This window comes from Labeo rohita, chromosome 24 (genome assembly GCF_022985175.1).
Source record: "Labeo rohita strain BAU-BD-2019 chromosome 24, IGBB_LRoh.1.0, whole genome shotgun sequence".
Lineage (NCBI taxonomy): Eukaryota > Metazoa > Chordata > Actinopteri > Cypriniformes > Cyprinidae > Labeo > Labeo rohita.
The window spans coordinates 28,058,723-28,079,871 of NC_066892.1; the positions used below are offsets into that span (position 1 = coordinate 28,058,723).

The following is a 21,149-nucleotide window of genomic DNA, read 5'->3' on the forward strand; positions in this document are numbered from 1 at the left end:
TAACGTAGATCTCCATAGCGACCGTTGTAAACATCCCGTTTAATGAGTCATGTGATCCCGCTGTGTCAGTCTCTCCCGCCTCTCAAAGGACTCTAGAATTCAACTGTTAGGACTATGATGTTCGTCCATTGCGTTTATATTATTATATGTGACCCTGAACCACAAAACCAGTCTTAAGTAGCACGGGTATATTTGTACAAATAGCCAACAATACATTGTATGAGTCAAAATGATCGATTTTTCTTTTATGCCTAAAATCGTTAGGATATTAAGTAAAGATCATGTTCCACAAGGATATTTTGTAAATTTTCTACCATAAATATATCAAAACCTAATTTTTGATTAGTAATATGCATTGCTATGAACTTCATTTGGACAACTGTAAAGGTGATTTTCTCAATATTTAAATTTTTTGCACCCTCAGGTTCCAGATTTTCAAATAGTTGTATCTCAGCCAAGTATTGTAATTTCCTAATAAAGATTATTTATTTGGCTTTCAGATGATGTATAATTGTCAGTTTCAGAAAATGTACCCTTATGACTGGTATTTTGGTCCAGGGTCACACATTAATTTTGTTCATCTTGAATGAGTTTATAATGAATATCTGTAGTTTAAAATTCATTAATGCTTCCCCTGTAAGTAAATATTCTGAATGAATTGTTAAAAAGATGTGAGCATCCTTTATAAAGTGACAAAACAAAACAAAACGAACAAAAAAAAATATATATATATATATATATATCTCAGAAAATATCTCAGCGAAATTCACTTGTTCAGTGCAGAAAAATAGCCATTTATTACAGCAGGCAGAAATGACTGTGTCTTTCTCTTATGCCAAGAACACGCTGCTGAGGTGTTTTTCCTTAACACCACAAAAACAGTTAACCTATCAAAATAAACCACCTAACATGTTTAGTATAGCACTCCTAACTTGACAGACAGCTCTCGTTAAACTTAATATATAAATTTTATATATATATATAAAATTTTATACACCACTTATGTCAAAAAATGGATCTGCAAAATGATTGTTTTCAAACAAGTATCCTTGTTTCCTTAAAAAAGTTTCCTTTAGACGCTTGTCTCCATAAATAAATGAAACAGTTCTGAATAAATTAATCCATTCTGGCTTTTTTCTTGTAATTCTAAGTTTCAGTTCAGACTTTTTCTGGCAGGGAAAAAAGTCATAATTGTGAGCTATAAAGTCAGATTTATGTGAGAGTATGTCAGATTTATTTTGAGAAGAAAACTGGGGATTGTGAGCTAACAACTTGCAGTTTAGAGAAAAAAAGTCAATTGTAAGGAAAAAAATCTCAAATCCTAAATTTTCATATTTATTCCACAATGGAAAATAATTTTGTTTTCTTCTATTGTATATTTGATGCCTTTTGTTACATGTCTCAAAATGATTGTTTTCAAACATGTATCCTTCAAAAACTTTTCTATAGATGTTTGTTTCCACCACAGAAAAAATAATGAAAGAAATTGAGAGAAAAAAGTCAGAATTGTGAGGGGGAAAAAAACAAGTTCAATCACCATTTTTATTTTTATTCTGTGACAGAAAGTCAAAAGTCCGCACACTTTTTTTCACAAGCGAGATTAAAGAAATTGTGAACAGTTTACTGAATAAAAACACGTTACATGTTGACCAAATCACATGTTGACCATTTTCAATGCCAAGCTAACAATGTTGGAACAAGGAGCCATCCTGATTTAAGATGTCATATGATGATTTAGAAGATCACATGATTAATCAGAACCAACGCTAATCCCAAAATATATATATATATATATATATATATATATATATATATATATTATATAATCCCAAAAAATTATATAAATTTTACTTTTTGGGAAACTTTTTTGGTCTACGCACCTCAGTTGGATTGTTTTGAAGGCGCAGTGAGTTTCTGGCTGTTTTTTTCTGTTATTCTGTGACAGAAACAAAACAGACAGGGGAAAAAAGTCTCTATATTCAGGGGTTTTTTTTCCTCAGAATTGAGGGTTTATATGACACATTTCTCAGAGTTGTGAGAGTAAAGTTTGAATTGCGAGGCATAAAAATCTCACATTTCACATTGACTGTCATTGGTCAAACAGACCAGGCATTCTGCCCACCCCAAACTCATGCCATTGGTCAAATTGTTGCTGCGCTGGTCTTATTTGGGGAAAAAGAAAAACACCACAGACGTAGTGCTCATATACTTTGGTCGTATATAATAGTATATATGATAGTATGAGTGGGTTATTTTTAGTGGTATGTTAAACTGTGAAAAAAATGCACATTCAGTGTTTAACATCTTCAATATCACCTATTCGTTGTCTCTTTAGAAAGAGCAAGATGACTTAATTTTGACCCCGGATGGAACGCGGGAGTTTATGACATTTGAAATCCCTCTCAACGACTCGGGCTCGGCCGGTTTAGGGGTCAGCGTCAAGGGCAACAGATCTAAAGAGAGCCACGCCGACCTGGGCATTTTCGTCAAGTCTATAATCACTGGAGGAGCCGCCTGCAAGGTGAGGAGCAACTCTCCGATTGGCTACGGGACTCATCACTCATTTTCATATATTCCAATGAAACTTTTAATATGTTCTTGTGATCACAGGATGGGCGGCTGAGGGTAAACGACCAGCTGATAGCAGTTAATGGAGAGTCCCTGCTGGAGAAAACCAATCAGGAAGCAATGGAGGCCCTCCGCAAGTCCATGTCCGTGGAGGGCAACAAGAGAGGCATGATTCAGCTGATCGTGGCCCGGCGGATCGCTGGGAGAGGAGAGGTCAGTTATCCACTGTCTGTATGTGCTGTGTTTACATTATATTATTTGTCACTAAACTGTGGTTTGAATTTCCAACATTCCCCCATGTGCTTAATTGTATTGAATGTGCATATTTGAGAGTGTTGATGGCGATTTGAGAAACTTCCATAGACTTGAATGTAGCATAATGATAAACTAACAGCCAATGGGTCCTTAAATTCTGATTATGGAAATGACTTTCCTGCATAGAGATGAACAGAGCAGCCGTCTGAGTGACTGACAGACAGACAGAGTTGAGTAGTGTGTGCGGACGGGCAAGTTTGACTGCAGAAAAGTGAATTAAAGTGAGTAGTTCTTATCAGACAGACACAGGAGACGGGCAGAGAGAGAGAAAGTGACACGGGGGGTGCGAGCGGCGGATTGCGATCGAAAGCAATTTGACCGCTGAAATGCTCATGCTGATTTATACTGATAACAGATGGCAGTATGAAATATCAAATATCAACTTCAAATGCCGTCTTTTCCATCCCCCCTCTTTCCCCGGTGCAATCCTTTGGACGTGTGTTTGTGTTTCGCTCTTTTTTTTTTGCCCGCACAGAGTCATAACATCTGAAAGTGTAATCTAACACTTATCTTTCTAAAGAATATACGACAGGCGCTTTGAAGGCGCTGCGTTAGGAGGAGATGAAATTCAGAATGATGACTGCTTATGGAAATGAGACGACTGTCGTCCGTGGCCGCGCTCTCGCGCTTTGAGTCGAGTGGATGTTTCCCAGAGGAGAACGTTATTGCTCAGAACTTGCTCTTTCAGAGCTCAGGGGACTTAATGGAGACTCCTTTATGTTTCTTTTAGGTATTGGCTTTGTCGCAGATGTTTTTCTTAAAATTTATTGAGAGAAATAAAAATAGACAGCAACAAGGCAATTGATGGCTTTCAGTGAGAGTACAACGGTATAAAATGGAAGTGGATACTACAGCTCAGATTATTTGCTCTAAAGCTAAAATACACTCTAAAACACACACACACAATTTGATGAGTCAACTTAAAATAATTTGTTACCCGGCCACCTTAAAATTTTAGGTTCAGTAAACTCAAAAAGATTAGTGACAACTTGATTCCACTTAAAATTTTAAGGCAGCTGGGTAACAAGCCTAGCTTTTATGTTTTTAACAAACAATGTTTTTGTTTAGTCAACTCAAATATCTAAGTTGTCACGTAGTACTTAACATTTCAAGTTGACTAAACTTATTTGAGTTGACTGAACTTAAAATTTTAAGGCAGCAGAGTAACAAATTATTGACTAAACAAAAATTTTGTTTGTTAAAAACATAAAAGCTAGGCTTCAAGTTGTCACTAATCTTTTTGAGTTTACTGAACCTAAAATTTTAAGGTGGCTGGGTAACAAATTATTTTAAGTTGACTCATCAAATTGTGTGTGTGTGTGTGTTTGGAATCAACTTAAATATTTAAGTTGTCACTAATCTTTTTGAGTTTACTGAACTTAAAATTTTAAGGTTCACTCATCAAATTGTGTGTGTGTGGACTTGTTTTTATATCCTTGTGGATAAAAACCTGACCTAAACCTGAATACACACAGACTCATGGGGACTAGTGTCACCGTGGGGACCTAAATTGAGGTCCCCATGGGTACATAAGCTTATAAATCATACAGAATAAGATTTTTTGAGAAAGTAAAAATGCAAAAAGTTTTCTGTAAGGGTTAGGTTTAGGGGTAGGGTTAGGGTAAGGGGATAGAAAATACAGTGTGGAGAGTATAAAAACCACTGCACCTATGGAGAGTCCCCACAAGGATAATAAACCAGACATGTGTGTGTGTGTGTGTGTGTGTGTTTATTTATTTTTTTTTAACAGTGTATTTGATGAGAAATTTATGATGAAGCAGGACAGTTTTAGACATGGATGAGAGTTTTGCTAAAATGTTTTTTGAGGAGAAAATCACTAATTGGTTTATCCATTAGACTGTTTTATTTTATTTTATTTATTTATTTTTTTTATTATTATTGTGACAAATACAAATACAATCATTTTGGGTTGGTAAGATTCTTTATTTATTTCTTTAGATTCTTTATTTATTTTTATTTTATTTTTTATTTTATTTTTTTTTTTTTAAAGAAGTCTCTTTTGCTTGCCATATCTGCATTTATTGGATGAAAAATACAGTAAAAACAGTACCATTTTGAAATATTATTACAATTTAAAATAAGTGTTTTCTATGTGAATATATTGTAAAATGTAATTTATTCCTGTGATCAAAGCTGAATTTTCAGCATCATTACTCCAGTCTTCAGTGTCACATGATTCTTCAGAAATCATTCTAATATGCTGATTTGCTGTTCAAGAAACATTTATGATTATTAGCAATGTTGAAAACAGTCGTGCTTCCAAATATTTTGTGGAAACCATAATACAAGTTATTTTTAAGGAAACTTTGATAAATAGAAAGTTCAAAATAACAGCATTTATTTGAAATAGAAATCTGTTTTGTAAAGATGTCTTTACTGTCAGTTTTCATAAATTTAAATTTAATCTATCTACCTATATATATACTATATATACTAGTATATACTAGCAATTTAGCAAACAATAAAGAAATAAAAAAATATAACATTTGTCATATATATACATATATATAAACAAACTCACTTTTTTGTTTTTCAGGAAAATGGATAAAATCCGACTAGTAAATTAAGACTGCAAAGTGTCGTGTGTAAAAGCTTGATGCAAAATAGGAATCTCAAAACATTCTAAAATAAGTCACATAAAAATTACACAGGTTTAGGAATCACATCTTATGCTTTGAAGACGCATGAAAACACATCTTACGCATTGCTGTTTGCCAAAGCTTTCTCATTTGTTGGTGGATCAGACTGCACTGCTCATGTTGTATTTGTATTTGCATGCATCCAGTGAAGACAACACAACAGAGAGAAGAAATAGTCTTTGTAGTACCTTTTATACCCAGTCTTTCTCTTCTTCCAAACTCCCAACCTGACTAAAATAAATTGTCTTTTGTAATCATTCACGGATATACACACAGAAACCCGTGACACACACCAAGAGCGCACCGCTGAGCTCAGATCAGCCTTTATTAGTGGTTGTGTGGAGTTGATTGGTCCTGTTTGAGAGCAGCAGACCTCACGCTGACTTCCTGTCCCCTCACACACACACACACGTGTCCCATCCATCCTCTCTCGCTCGTCCCAACCAAGGTCACCCGTCGCCTTCAGGAACGCCCGGGCTGAAGGTCGCTCTTATCTGTCTGTCAAATGAGGATGAGGACGGTTGCTTTCATCCTTTTCATCAAACTTTGAAGTGTAGCCGGGCTCCCGCTGTGTACCAACATACACCATAAATTGCACTTTGATATGGCATTCAGAGAGAGAGGGAACGCTGAAATAAGAAAAAAAAGAGATTGAAAGAGTAGTGAAAGTGGAAGGAAGAGGAGGATGATGGGTAGTGAGAGATTGCAGAGGCCACTGAAGGAATCAGAGATTGTGTTCATGGGGACGGCGGCGCTGCTCTCTCTGACAGTCGGCAGTTTGCTACTGTCATACAGCAAATGCAGGAAAACAGAGGCCAGCATTAAAATGAATAAGATCCATCACTGTCCGCTGGCCCGTGAATGTTTGGAAGAAGCACATTCTGTCTCTAGCCCTGTCCTGAATGTGAATGGATGTCCTACATTGTCAGTCTAATGTCCTGTTGTTCCAAAATACAGCAAGTTAATTTGCTCATTAGTAACAGCAGTATTCATATGAATACGTTGATTTCATTAAATGTAATAAGTGAGTAAATGAAAATGCTTAATGTCATCAAATTCATTCATTTGTTCATTCATTCCGTTGTTTTTTTGTTTATTTGTTCATTCATTCATATGTTCATTTGCTCGTTCATTCATTAATTCATTCATTTATTCATTTGGTTGTTCTTCATTTATTCATTCATTCATCAGTTCATTCGTTCATTTGTTTGTTAATTTGCTCTTTCATTTTGCCTGTTCATTGCTTGTTCGTTCATTCATTCATTCATTCGTTCATTCGTTTATTTGTTTGTTAATTTGCTCTTTCATTTGCTTGGTCATTCATTCATTTATTCATTCATTAATTAATTTGTTCATTCATTTGGTCGTTCTTCATTCATTCATTCATTCATTCATTCATTCATTCATTCTTCCGTTCATTCGTTCATTTTGCTTGTTCATTCATTCATTCATTTGTTAATTTGCTCATTCATTCGTTTATTTGTTCATTTGCTTGTTCATTCATTCATTTGTTCTTTTGTTAATTTTCTCATTCATTAATTCGTTTGTTTTGTTCATTTGCTCGTTCATTTATTCGTTTACTTATTCGTTTACTCGTTCATTTGTTCATTTGCTCGTTCATTTATTTGTTAATTAATTCGTTTGTTTATTCAATTGCTCGTTCATTCATTCATTTGTTCATTTGCTTGTTCATTCATTCGTTCTTTTGTTAATTTTCCCATTCATTCATTAGTTTGTTTGTTCATTTGCTCGTTCATTTATTTGTTCATTCATTTATTTGTTCATTTTCTTGTTGATTTGTTAGCTTGTTCATTTTCTCGTTCATTCATTAATTTGTTTGTTTGTACATTTGCTTGTTCATTCATTCATTTGTTAATTTGCTCATTCATTCATTCATTCATTCATTTGCTCTTTCATTCGTTTGTTCATTTGCTCATTTGCTCTTTCATTCGTTTGTTTGTTTGCTCATTTGCTCTTTCATTCGTTTGTTCGTTTGTTCATTTGCTCATTCATTCATTCATTCATTCATTCATTTGCTCTTTCATTCGTTTGTTCGTTTGTTCATTTGCTCATTTGCTCTTTCATTCGTTTGTTCGTTTGTTCATTTGCTCATTCATTCATTCATTCGTTCATTTGCTCTTTTGCTCTTTCATTTGTTCATTTGTTCATTCATTCATTCATTCATTCATTCATTCATTCGTTTATTTGTTTGTTCATGCGTTCATTTGTTTGTTTGTGCATTCATTAATTTGTTCATTTATTCATTTGTTTATTCATTCAATCATTAATTTGCTTGTTTGTTTGTTTGTTCTACCATTCTACCAATGCCTAAACTTTCACATATTAGGATCATGTAATCATTTATATATAGACACACTGACATTATATTATTAAATATTATCAACATTATTAAGTTTTAGACAAAAACTTAGAAAAGTAGAGATTTCACTAACTGAAATAACTCATTAAAATAAAACAGGTTTAAGTTGACATACTAAAATTACAAACTAAAATTGAAATAGATGATAAAAGCACATATTAAGATTAAAATGAAAATATTAATACTTTTATAGAAACATTGTTAAATTAACACTGCTGTTGAGAAGTGTTTAAGTTTTGGGGTGGGGACTCATAAATATCTATATAATTGTAAAATGTAATTATACAAATATGTTCAGAAACAAATATGTAAATAATAGTAATTTTATGTTTCTAAATCTTTGCCTACATAAATACTTTGATGCAACAGTTGTTTCTTATCCTCAAATCTGATTGGCTGAGAGGTATTTCTCACTGCGAGTGTCATGGTGGACATCCAAATCCACTTTTTTTTTTAGGTGAGAATGTACTTGTTTAGACTTCAAATATGCAGTTTGTTAATAAAGATAATGTCTGTTTGAAAATTTGCTCTGGAATGAAACCATACATCTAAACTTGACATATGAACACTAGTGAGATGAGGCTGAACAGGAAGCTGTCTTTAGATATGATGCAACTTAAGATTTAGACGTCTTAGAAGGCAGCATAATTTTTCCGCCTGCCTTTTGGGTCAGCATTTGTGTCTTGAGCACCTGTGATGCTTTCAAATGCTGTCTAGAAAGGCATTTCACGATTTAAAGTGGTGAAGTGCGTGTTTCCGACTGAAGGCATTTCTCTTTAAGCTCATAGATGGAACTCGGAAAGGCCTGACATGCAGAGAGTGACCTGATTTTGTCACAATTACAGTACATCCAAAGTCTCAAACTGTAAATGAAGGGTTTAATAATCAGCCGCTGACTTGAGTGAAACGCTCTTGTCTGAAATGGGTTTCAAATTGAGAAGTGAAGCGGAGAATCTGGACTATCTCTCAGACTGCCTTTGGTAATTGAAGCAGTGATGTTCTTCATAAGGGATTGTCGTGACCCAGATAATGATGTAATGTATTATTGGTCATTGCTTTTTCTTCTTCTTTTCTTCAGTTCAATAATTGAGGCTGAGCTTCAGAGCGGCGGCGATCCCAATCGATGGCTTTCGGCTTCTATTAATATAAGGTCATAAGTTCTCAAGCAATTAAAAGTCTCGCAGTCATCTGAATTCAATTAATTTATTAAAATAGTTTATAACTTATGTTGCTCGATTTGAATTTTTACTGCATTGGTGTAAAATTACAGGACAAAAACAGTATTGTAGTAAACTTTAAACAAAAATGGAGGTTTTAGTAACTGATGCACTTGTTACTCTTATAATATGTTTGAGTATGAAGTTATCAAAGTTCAGCAGAGTGTTCAAAGACAGCCTTTGAGGATTGTGGGTAATTGGCAGCGTATGTTTTTCCTCATAAAGGTCGGCATCTGAGCCTATCAGCACTGGATTATTGAAATGAGAAATTAATACATTTCCTCGGATTGAGTGTGTCCAATTAGTTTTCCACGCCTCTGGTGTGCTGTTAAACTGGCTTGTGTTCGTCTGTGACACAGCCCTGTCATTACGCTTCAATCAGGAAGTGTTTGTGACATAAAAAATGACCTTCGAGTTAATTTCCTCTGCGTTTAGCTGTAAATGTTACAGGATTAAAGATAAGTGCAATAATAATATTGCTAAAACATATTATTTATTTAATTTTAATTATATATTGTTTATAGAACATTACATTTCAGAATCATTAAAAATGTTCATTGTTTTACCAAAATAAGAGGCATCATACAAAGTGCATGTTATTGTTTATTTAGTACTGACCTGAATAAGATATTTCACATAAAAGACATTTACATATAGTCCACAAGAGAAAATAATAGCTGAATATTTAAAAATGACCCTGTTTAAAAGTTTACATACACTTGATTCTTAATACTGTGTTGTTCCTGAATGATCCACAGCTGTGCTTTTTTGTGTAGTGATAGTTGTTCATGAGTCCCTTGTTTGTCCTGAACAGTTAAACTGCTGCTGTTCTTCAGAAAAGTCCTTCAGGTCCCAAAAGTTCTTTGGTTTTCTAGCATTGAACTCTTTCCAACAATGACTGTATGATTTTGAGATTCATCTTTTCACACTGAAGGGGGTGAAAACTTTTGGAATTTAAAGATCAGGGTAAATTAAACTGATTTTGTCTTCTGGGAAAACATGTAAGTATCTTCAGTAGCTTCCTAAGGACAGTACTAAATGAAAAAAAAAAAAGGTATTTAGGCAAAATAAGAAACATGTACACATCTTCATTCTGTTCAAAAGTTTTCACCCCCTGGCTCTTAATGCATTTTTTTTTTCTTCTGGAGCATCAGTGAGTGTTTGAACCTCCTGTAATAGTTGCCTATGAGTCCCTCAGTTGTCCTCAGTGTGAAATGATGGATCTCAAAATCAGAGTCATTGTTGGAAAGGGTTTAAATACACAAAAATGCTGAAAAACCAAAGAGTTTGTGGAACCTGAATGATTTTCCTGAAGAACAGTAGGCAGTTTAACTGTTCAGGACAAACAAAGGCAACAGCTATCACTAAACAAGACAAAACAAAACAAAAAAACAGCTGTGGATCATTCAACTATTTTTTTTTCTCTTGTGGACTATATGTAAACATCTATTATGTGAAATATCTTATTCAGGATCAGTACTAAATAAAAAATAACATACACTTTGTATGATACCTTTTATTCTGGTAAAAAAAAAAAAAAAAAAAAAAAAAAAATAATAATAATAATAATAATAATAATAATAATGATTCTGAAAGGAGGTTGCAAACTTTTGACCTCAGATGTATTATTTGTCTGTCATTTATAGTTTTTTGTACTATCTGCATATTATTTATAATATATTATTTATAATTTTTGTACATTGTGTCAAGGTAAATGAATAAAATAACAAATGAAATACTGAGCTTGACATAATGAAACATAATGAAAACATGATAAAATAGTGTAAGATTAATTAAAAAAATTAATTTAAAAATATTTTTATACTTTTATGATGCCACTCTCATTTTTAAATGACAAACATCAAAGCAAAACAGAAATCATTTCATGTCATTTAACTAATTAAATTTTATTTTCTTTTAATTTTAATAAAATAAAATGTATATATAATAACATTCAAGCCTAACAACACCATACATTTAATAAAACAATATATTTTATTGAGACTGGATATATACTTAATATTCAGTGTCAGTTTTTTTTTTTTTTTTTTTTTTCTTTCTTTCTTTTTCTTGACTCAAGTGTGAATTTGCATATAGCACACCCATTGTCATGCATATTCATGAGTTATGTCTGAAGAACTGTGAAGGGCCCTCTGGTCCACTGTTTTATTCACGGTTTCTTTGAGGATATTTTCTTTTTTCTACAAAGAGAATCAAAGTTATTCGGCATAGCTCAGTAGCGTGCTGGAAATCCTTCGGGGAGCTGAGAAATGCACACGCTGTCCTCACTCGGAGATTCTCAGTTCTTTGAAAGTATGGAATTTGCATCAAGCCAAAGATAGTTTGATGTTTTACAAAAGTACTGTTTAAGATATACTTAGAAGTGTTGCTCATTCCCTTCTATTATTTCCTCCTTGTTTGGGTTATTTGAACTTTGTAGATTAGTCTCAGAGGAGGTGTACAGTAACCTGGTAGATGTTTGATGCGGTCTGCTCTAATTGCCAACCAATGAAAGAGAGACAAATGTAGTGAGTCTGCAGAGCAACAACATGCTGGCAGAATTTTTGCTGCGTAACAGAGCTGAGACTCTGTTTTGCACCTGGTAGATAAATATGCTTGAGAATCATCACTGCATAAGATATTAAGACTTGTTTTCGGGGAATGTGTTTTTTTGTCACTGAGGTGGTGGATTTTTTTTTTTTTTTTTTTTTTTTTTTTTAAGAAGTTACATTTAGGGATTTGTAGTTCACCCAAAAAATGTACTTTTTCTGAAAATGTCCTCACCCTCAGGTCAACCAAGATGTAGATGAGTTTGTTTCTGCATGAGATTTGGAGAAATGTATCACTGCATCACTCGCTTACCAACGGATCCTCTGCAGTGAATGGGTGCCGTCAGAATGAGAGTCCAAACAGCTGATAAAAACATTACAATAATCCACAAGTAATCCACACCACTCCAGTCCATCTGTTAACATCTTGAGAAGACAAAAGCTGAAATAAATACATCATTAAGGTGTTTTTAACTAAAAATAATGCATAATAACACTTTATCCAGTTAATCAGGTCTGAATCAGGAGAGAAATCTGCACAGATCAAGCACTGTTTACAAGCCAAAACAGCTCTAAACAAATATGAGGGTGGATTTTGATGTGAGAGACAACAGATGGACTTTTTTTCACTGGAGGAAGCATTATTATGGATTATAGACTCTTATTTTTGGCCAAAATTATGGTTTAAAGTTAAAAGAGGGTTAATTATGGAGTTGTTTCTTACAAACATTTAGCTTTTGTCTTCTCAAGATGTGAACTGATGGACTGGAGTGGTGTGGATTACTTGTGGATTATTGTGATGTTATTATTAGCTGTTTGGATTCTCATTCTGACGGCACCCATTGCAAGTGCCACATTTCTCCAAATCTGATGAAGAAACAAACTTACCTACATCTTGAATGTCTTGAAAAATTGCAGCAAATTGGAGTTTTTGGGTGAAATTCTGTTATATGTAAAAAAGTAAAAAAATCTGCCCATACATTAAGACAAAGTTTTAAAGTGTCTCCTAATATTGTGTTGGATCAAAAAAACAAAAAACAAAAAACACTGGGTCAGAATAAATTTAACTATATAAAACTGAGGTTGCTACAATTTTTACAGATGTTACTGATTGATAATGAACAAAAATTTACCTCTGCATCCTCAAGCTACTATCAAATGTGCATTTTTAAGAGACAAAAAAGTGATATTATTATTATTATTATTATTATTATTATTGTTATTGTTATCAGACAACCCGAACCTGTTTCTTGATTTGAAACAATATAACTCATTAGAATATGCAGAAATTCTATTTAGATATTTATTTTGTTAAGGAAAATTAATGGTCTGGTTTCTACAACTCTCACTTTGGAGCAAAAATCTGACTTTAAACTTGAAAGAAATAAAGATTTGACATTTAGCGTGATAATTATCGACACTGACTGATATTAAAAAAAATTATTGTGATCATTTTTTTGCCCATACCGCCCAGCCCTACTTGCAGGTGTGTTTTAATGTTTAATGAGGCTCAGAGGTGGCATGAGTGCAATCAAATTCATAAATTCACATTGAGATTAATATTTTAAATATACAATTTTGAATACAGAAATTTTAAATGATTTAAATAACTGAAAAGATACTTTAAACATTAAACAAACAAAATATGCCAGTAGGTGGTGGCAAGTCACTGATTTAATTACTGAATCATTCATTAATTTGATTTGTTCAAATGGCTGATTCATTCAGGAATAAAGCAAGTGACATAAATGGGAAACTGAATCATTGACTCACTAGAATCGTTTAAAAATGCACTTTCATTCAAAACGAAACACCGCTGTGTTTGAATGGAGATGAGCTCAGCTGCAGCTTGTTTCAGACTATTTCAGACGACGAAATAGAGCAAAATCAGCCGATAGTCTGAGTCGACTCTTTTGAGAGACAATATCTTTAAGTATAATGCACTGTTTTGATAAACAACTTTGCAGACTGTTTACATTGAAGGATAGCTTCCTTACCTGCTCTTTGAGAAGTCATTTTTCAGTAAATAAGCAGTAACCAGTAAATAAATACTCTCTGCTTTAGTAACTGAAATTTCAGACTCTAATTCATTAGCATTTTTATCAAACTGCGTCCCCATTACTAAAAGCAGTGCATCTTGATTTGTTTCTTTTTTTTTTTTTTTTTTTTTTTTTTTTACTACTAAAGTGCCTCCTGTGCATAAAAACAACCCATGTGGTTCGTGTCCGCATGACGTTCATGAGAGCTGACATCAGGAAGGAAGTGCCATGCTGGCTACAGAAAACCGTCCTGCTGAAATGAGGGTCTGATCGATTGTGTCTTGAGAGAGCTATCAATCAGCCTGACTGCTAAATTATGGTTTTATTAGCGTTGAGCCAGACTGCCGCTCCACGGGGCGACGCGGGGCATGATGGGACGCATCCGCACGCGCCAGGCAATAAGAGAAGGACTTCTGGATCTGTACTTCATTAGTTTATTTACTCTCTTTGACATGAGCTCACAGTGACTTACTGATGAAATAACACTGTGACTGGGATTCATGAGGAGGACCGAAGCATCATGGGAAATGTAGTTTCGTGCCACGAAGAAATTGCAGATAGGAAGGGGTGGGTTTGCGTACGAGGCAGGTTTGTTTGACTGCAGGTGTCCAGGGAACAGAAGCACGGCTTCGAATGAAGACGCTCTCTGTAATCCACTTACAGCTCAGCAGGGAAACTCAATTGGTGCACCTGAGAAAGTAATTGATTGAATGAAAGGGCAGCGTACTAAAGCACAGTGGCATTGTGCAGATTGGGTGTCACGACAGCCACTCAGTCTGACTCACTCACACTTCACGAGGTGAACAGAGACAACTGTGTGAAGGGAAAAGATCAGCACAGCTTTTATTTGGTCTTTATTGTCTTTTCAAAAAAGTCTTTAATGCCATTAAATGAGTACTATTGTTACTACTAATGATAATAACAAAACAAAAACAATTTTACAAAGTATACTCATGTATTTTTACACATTTTCTCCAAAATAAATAAATTAAATGTAGTTTTTATATATTTCTAATGTATAAAATAGTTCTATGAATCTCTCTCCCTTTTTTTTAATCATTGTATCATTGGCATACTATTGTAGTTTTATCTATCTATATTTATTTTAACAAATTTTTATTTGTATATTTTCTGTTTTCATTTTAGATTTTAATTAGTTCAAGTAATTTTAGAAACTTGTATTTAGTTGTGTATTTTTATAATTTTTAGTAGTTTTTTGTCTATGTAATTTCTATACATTTTTATTACAGTTTTATTATATACAGTTTTATTTTTTTTTATTTCAGTTTACTTAAAAATAAGACTTATAAAATAATTAAAAAGTTAATCTTTTCCTAAATACATAAATAAATAAATAAATAATATACTCTGATTTTTAATAGATATTTTAAATAAATTTTTATTTGTATATTTTCTGTTTTCATTTTAGATTTAATTAAAGTTCAATTAATTTTAGAAACATGTCTTTTGTTTTGTATTTATTGTCATTTTTATTGTCGTTTTTTAATATGTGTGCATGTAATTTTTAAACTATTATTTTAGTTTTAATTTAGCACATCAAGCTAAACTAAATTAAAATAAGACGGATATTTATTTACTTATTTATTTTGAAAAAATAGTCATTTTTATATATATATATATATATATATATATATATAGTCTTTTTTTCCAAAATAAGTAAATAAATAAATGTATTCTATAATTAAATCACTCATCTAAGTATCTAAAATACAAATATTAAATTATCTAATTATATAAAAATCAAAATATATAAAACAGTTCTGTGTTATGTATGTATGTATGTATTTCAAATGTTTTAATATATTTGCAAAATAATTTGCGAAATATATAAGAAAATATATAAATATTAGTCTGTATATCTGAAATCTTATGATTTACCACTTTCAATGAACAACTAATTTTGATCTGTTTATATTTCTCTCCCTTCATTCATTCTGTAGCATGAGTGCTTTGTCATGGGACTGCCTATATTTATATATCGACCAGTATTCAAGCAATGGTCCCACACAGGTGACTAAGGTTAGCCAATCACTATAAAGGTCACTTAAATAAAGAAGTGTGAAAGGTACAGTAGCAAATGACAGCCTTTTTAATGGTAAATGGTCAGCAAAAGCTAAATTACAACGTTTTGGGTGCAAGAAACCTTGACTAATGCTTTATTATTTGTGCACTTTAAAAGTGTAGAATTTGGCTCTTTTAACTAAAGCAGTTGTACCCTTTCAGTGGCCTTATTCTCACTGCTGAGAGAATTAATTCACCTATTATGGGGACAAATAATAAACTGTCACTGGCTCAAAAGCACAGTATTCACAGGGTAAATTTGAGCAGTTCGACCCACAGCTGCACAGCCTCTGGCGCTTGTAGCCGTCATAATCCACTTGAAAAATAGACTGAAAATATGTGGGAGAGGACAACAGATCTGCCATAGAAAAGGCTTCATCTCCTCTCTGTACAGCTGAGCAAATGAATGCTGTGAGAGAGAGAGAGAATGGGATTGGAGAGATGCGATAGAGAGGGCTAATGAGGCTGTCTGGGTCTCTAGAGAGAGCTGGACAGAGCAGAGGCTGCATGTGACAGCTTAAGACCTGTAATTACAGGCCGAGAGGGGGAGAGGGCCACTGGATTAAGACCTCATAAACAGCATCAGGAGGCCAGCCCAGTCTGGAAATGTGTGTATGCTATATAGGGTGTGTGTGTGTGTGTGTGTTAGAGAAAGGATTAGAATGACTGTATGATACTACTATGTAGACAAGGAGATTCTGTCTGCCATCCAAGGTCAGAGAGGATTTTCTCAAACATGATTGAATGTAAAATACGAATACAAGGTTAAATATTACAGTAGTTTTATCATGGAAAAGGCAACAGTATAGGGATAGTTAGAACGATGGTTGGATTGATGGATGGATGGATGGATGGATGGATGGATTAATGCATGGATAGGAAGATAGGTAGAATGATAGGTAGATGGATGGATAGATGGATAGATATGTAAAATGATTGGTGTATAGGTGGAAGGATGGATGGAAGGAAAGGTAAAAGAATGGATGGATGGACGGATAGGTAGAATGATGGATGGATGGATATATAGATGGATATGTAAAATGATTGGTGTTTAGGTACAAGGATGGATGGATGAGACGATAGGTAAAAGGATAGATGGATGGATAGGAAGAACAATGGATAGTTAGATGGTTAGTATAATGGATGGATGGATAGGTTGAATGATAGGTAGAACGATGGATGATGGATGGATGGATAGTTAGATGGTTAGAATGATGACTTGATGGATAAATGGATAGGTAGAATGTTAGATTGGTGGATGGTTGGATGGATGGATGGATATGTAAAATGTTGGGTGTATTGGAAGAAGTTTGGTTAGTATGACGGATGGATGGATGGATGGATGGATGGATAGGTAGAATGATAGATAGGATGATGGATCGATGGATATATGGATGGATATTTAAAATGATTGGTGTATAGGTAGAAGGATGGATGGATGAAAGGATAGGTAAAATGGTGGATGGATGATACAAAGAACAATGGATAGTTAGATGGTTAGTATAAAGGATGGATGGGTTGAATGATAGGTAGAACAATGGATGGTGGATGGATGGAGAGGAAGAACGATGGTTAGATGGTTAGAATGATGCTTGATGGATGAATGTATAGGTAGAATGGTAGGTAAAATGATGGATGGATGGATGGGTGGATGAATGTATATATAGATGGATATGTAAAATGATGGGTGTATAGGCAGAAGGATGGATGGAAGGATAGGAAAATTATGGATGGATGGATGGTAGAATGAGGAGTTGATGGATATATGGATTGATATTTAAAATGATTGGTGTATAGGTAGAAGGATGGATGGATGGAAGAATAAGTAAAATGATGAATGGATTAATGGATGCGAAGAAAGATGGATAGTTAGATGGTTAGTATGATGGATGGATAGGTAGAAAAATGGCTGGATGGATTTGTAAAATGATGGGTGTATAGGTAGCAGATGGATGGATGGAAGAATAGGTAAAATGAGGAAAGGGTGACAGATGATGGATAGGCAGAATGATGTATAGGTATGGATAGGTGGATGGGTGGCTGGATAGATAGGAAGAACGATGGATAGTTAGATGGTCAGTATGATGGATGGATGGATGAATGGATGGAAGAATGGATGATAGGTAGAATGACAGGTACAATGGTATATGGATGGATGGATGGATGGATATGTAAAATGATTGATCGCTGTATAAGTGGATGGATGGATGGAAGGATAGGTAAAATGACAGATGGATGGATAGATGGATAGTTATATGGATAGATGTATGTAAGGATAGGTAAAATGATGGATGGATGGGTAAATACATGGATAGGTATAATGATGGATGGGCAGATAGGTAGAACGATAGATGGATGGATGGATATGTGAAATGATGGGTGTATAGTAAGAATTATGGATGGATGGGTTTGGGGGAAGGATGGAAAGATAGGTAAAATGATGAATGAATGTACAGACATGTACTGGTGGACGGACAGATGGATGGGTGGATGGATGAATGGATGAGTAGGTAAAATGATGGGTAGTTTGATGGTGGATCTGTGGAATGAGAGATGTGGGACAAACTAGCCAAGCAGACTGCCAATCACAGCCTTACAGAAAGACATACTAGAAGGGGGTGTTTTAAACCACATAGCTAATCCTGTTTGAGAAAGCACTAGATTAGGGGAGATTACAACTGGAGTAGGCAGAATAAATGGGTTCGTAATAACTGTTCACCTCCTTTCCCTTCCAAACACTGCGCTGTTAAAGATCTGTGTCTCCCACAAGCAGATCAGTTCAACCAATCACCCTCTATTTTCTTTAAGAAGTACTTCCCCATCCCGTTTTTATCTTCCTCTCATTCTGTCATGACTGTCAGACTTCAACAAAGGTTCGTAAAACAAATCCTGGTTTTGTAATGAAAAGCTCATTGAGAAGAGTCAGGCTGAGCGGTTTATTGTCAGGCTGCCTGTGACACTTGCGTCGGATGAAGTTGTAATTGCGTTGACCCCTTCTATGTGTGCTGTTTTATCAGACCCAGTGAGATAAGTCAGCAGCTTTAGACTTCATTAAACATCTCATCTATATTAAACAGTCTGGTAGTTTCCCTTCCGAATACAGCGTATGTTGTCCCCACCGCAGCGCCACATACGTCTTGAGCAGATTGAGTAAGATGTGTCTGGTGTGATGGGCATCCTGCTGTCCAGGATGAAACTGGATTCACAAAATTGTTTTTGGTTGCTATTGATCAGAAGACATCAGTCTTATTCGTCCATAGGTCTCTGGTATGTATGAGAAAATCACAGAGAGGATCCAACTGCACCCTACTTACCTGATAGTTAACTAATCTCTCATTCCCTGACCTTAGCCAATCAGAGCATGGAGTTTATCTCACCCCAAGCCCTTGGTTTACCAGCAACTCCACTCACTTGTATTTTCTCGCTGTCAGAACTGTCTATGTTTTTGATGGGTCATGTAGTAATCACTGTTATTACTCAAACTTAGGTCAGAGTTATGCACAAACTCCTACCCTGTAAGTGTTTACCCTTGTTGCATAATGTGTCCTGTACCATTTGTGCTACAAACATGAAATGTTACAGCTTTTTTTCTAAGCTGTTTTCCTGGTAGACTATAAATCAAGTGCAAAATCTAACAAACCTTTAAAGAAAGCGGGACCAGAAAGAGGGACCAATATGAAAACAACTGTCAACAACTTTAGCAACTGTCGAGAAACCCCTATGGATGGAAAGACAGTAGGATGATAGTAGGATAGATGTTAGAATAATGATGGATGGATGGATGGATGGATGGATAGGTAGAATGATGATGGATGGATGGATGGATGGATGGATAGATAGAATAATGATCAATAGATGGATAGGTAGATGGATGGTCGGATGAGTGGATGGATGGATGGATGGATGGATGGACAGGTCGAATGATGATGGATAGCTGAATGGATGGATGGATGGATAGGTAGAATGATGATGGATGGATGGATAGATAGAATAATGATCGATAGATGGATAGGTAGATGGATGGTTGGATGAGTGGATGGATGGATGGATGGACAGGTCGAATGATGATGGATAGCTGGATGGATGGATGGATAGATGGATGGATAGATGGGTAGGTAGAATGATGATGGATGGATGAATGATAGAATGATGATGATGGATGGATGATAGATAGAATGATGATGGATAGATGGATGAGTGAATGGATAGATGGATAAAATAATGATCGATAGATGGATAGGTAGATGGATGGTTGGATAAGTAGATGGATGGATGGAATGATGATGGATGGATGGATAGGTAGAATGATGATGATAGATGGATGAGTGGATTGATGGATGGGTAGAATGATAATCGATAGATTGATAGGTGAATGGATGGATGGATGGTTAGGTAAAATGATGATGGATGGATAGATGGAATGATGATGGATAGATGGATGAGTGGATGGATGGATGGATGGATAGATAAATGATGGATGGATTGATGGATATGTGGATGAGTAGATGGGTAGAATTTTGATCGATAGATGGATAGGTAGATGGATATTTGGATTAGTAGATGGATGGATGATGGATGGATGGATAGAATGATAATTGATACATCGATAGGTAGATGGATGGATAGGTAGAATGATAATGGATGGATGGATAGAATGATAATGATAGATGGATGAGTAGATGAATGGATGGATAGGTAGAATGATGATGGATAGATGGATAGGTAGATGGATGGATGGATGGATGGATAGCTAGAGGGATAAAAGAGGGACCTGAGTCCTACCTAGAAATCAGAAAGTCACAGGAGACTTGGCTGTGGGCTTTTGACTTGGGCCAGTAAGAAAACGCTGGCAAACATCGATAACACACTAGCAACCACTTCACCACACTCTGAAGCACTTAAAATACTTTGGTCCACTAACAACACTTTATGGATAAATGGGTAGAATGATGAATAGATAGATGGTTGGTTGGATGGATGGACAGACAGATGGATAGATATGTAGAATGATGGATGACTTGGGCAAGTAAGAAAACACTATCGAGACCATCCTAGCAACCACTTTACCACACTCTGAAGCATGTAAAATACCTTGCTAGGTTGTAAACATTCCCATAGTTCCCTGGAGGCTTGTCACCATTGTTCATAGAGATGAGTCTTAAAACGTAGACCTTTGACCTTGGTCTTCCTAGTTGCCAGATCCCAGGTGTTGAGAATGGGTAAGGAAGTATTGCCTACCCTCCTTCAGGAGAAGTTCCTTTGGGTGAAAGTGCAACCTTCTCACAAGTGGACACCCTGGAGGGAAGTGTGTAATGCTAAAGACACGTGAACTCACAAAG

At 35.0% G+C, this 21,149-nt stretch overlaps 1 protein-coding gene across 2 annotated transcripts in view; it reads left to right on the forward strand.

The window, feature by feature from the left end:
- pard3aa (par-3 family cell polarity regulator alpha, a) overlaps window positions 1-21,149 on the forward strand; it is a 588,383-nt gene that overhangs the window by 324,777 nt on the left and 242,457 nt on the right. For both annotated transcript variants that reach the window (XM_051097809.1, XM_051097810.1), the window contains exons 12-13: window positions 2,336-2,521; window positions 2,611-2,781. In XM_051097809.1, the coding sequence (XP_050953766.1) occupies window positions 2,336-2,521; window positions 2,611-2,781 (357 nt within the window). The remainder of the gene's footprint in view (window positions 1-2,335; window positions 2,522-2,610; window positions 2,782-21,149) is intronic.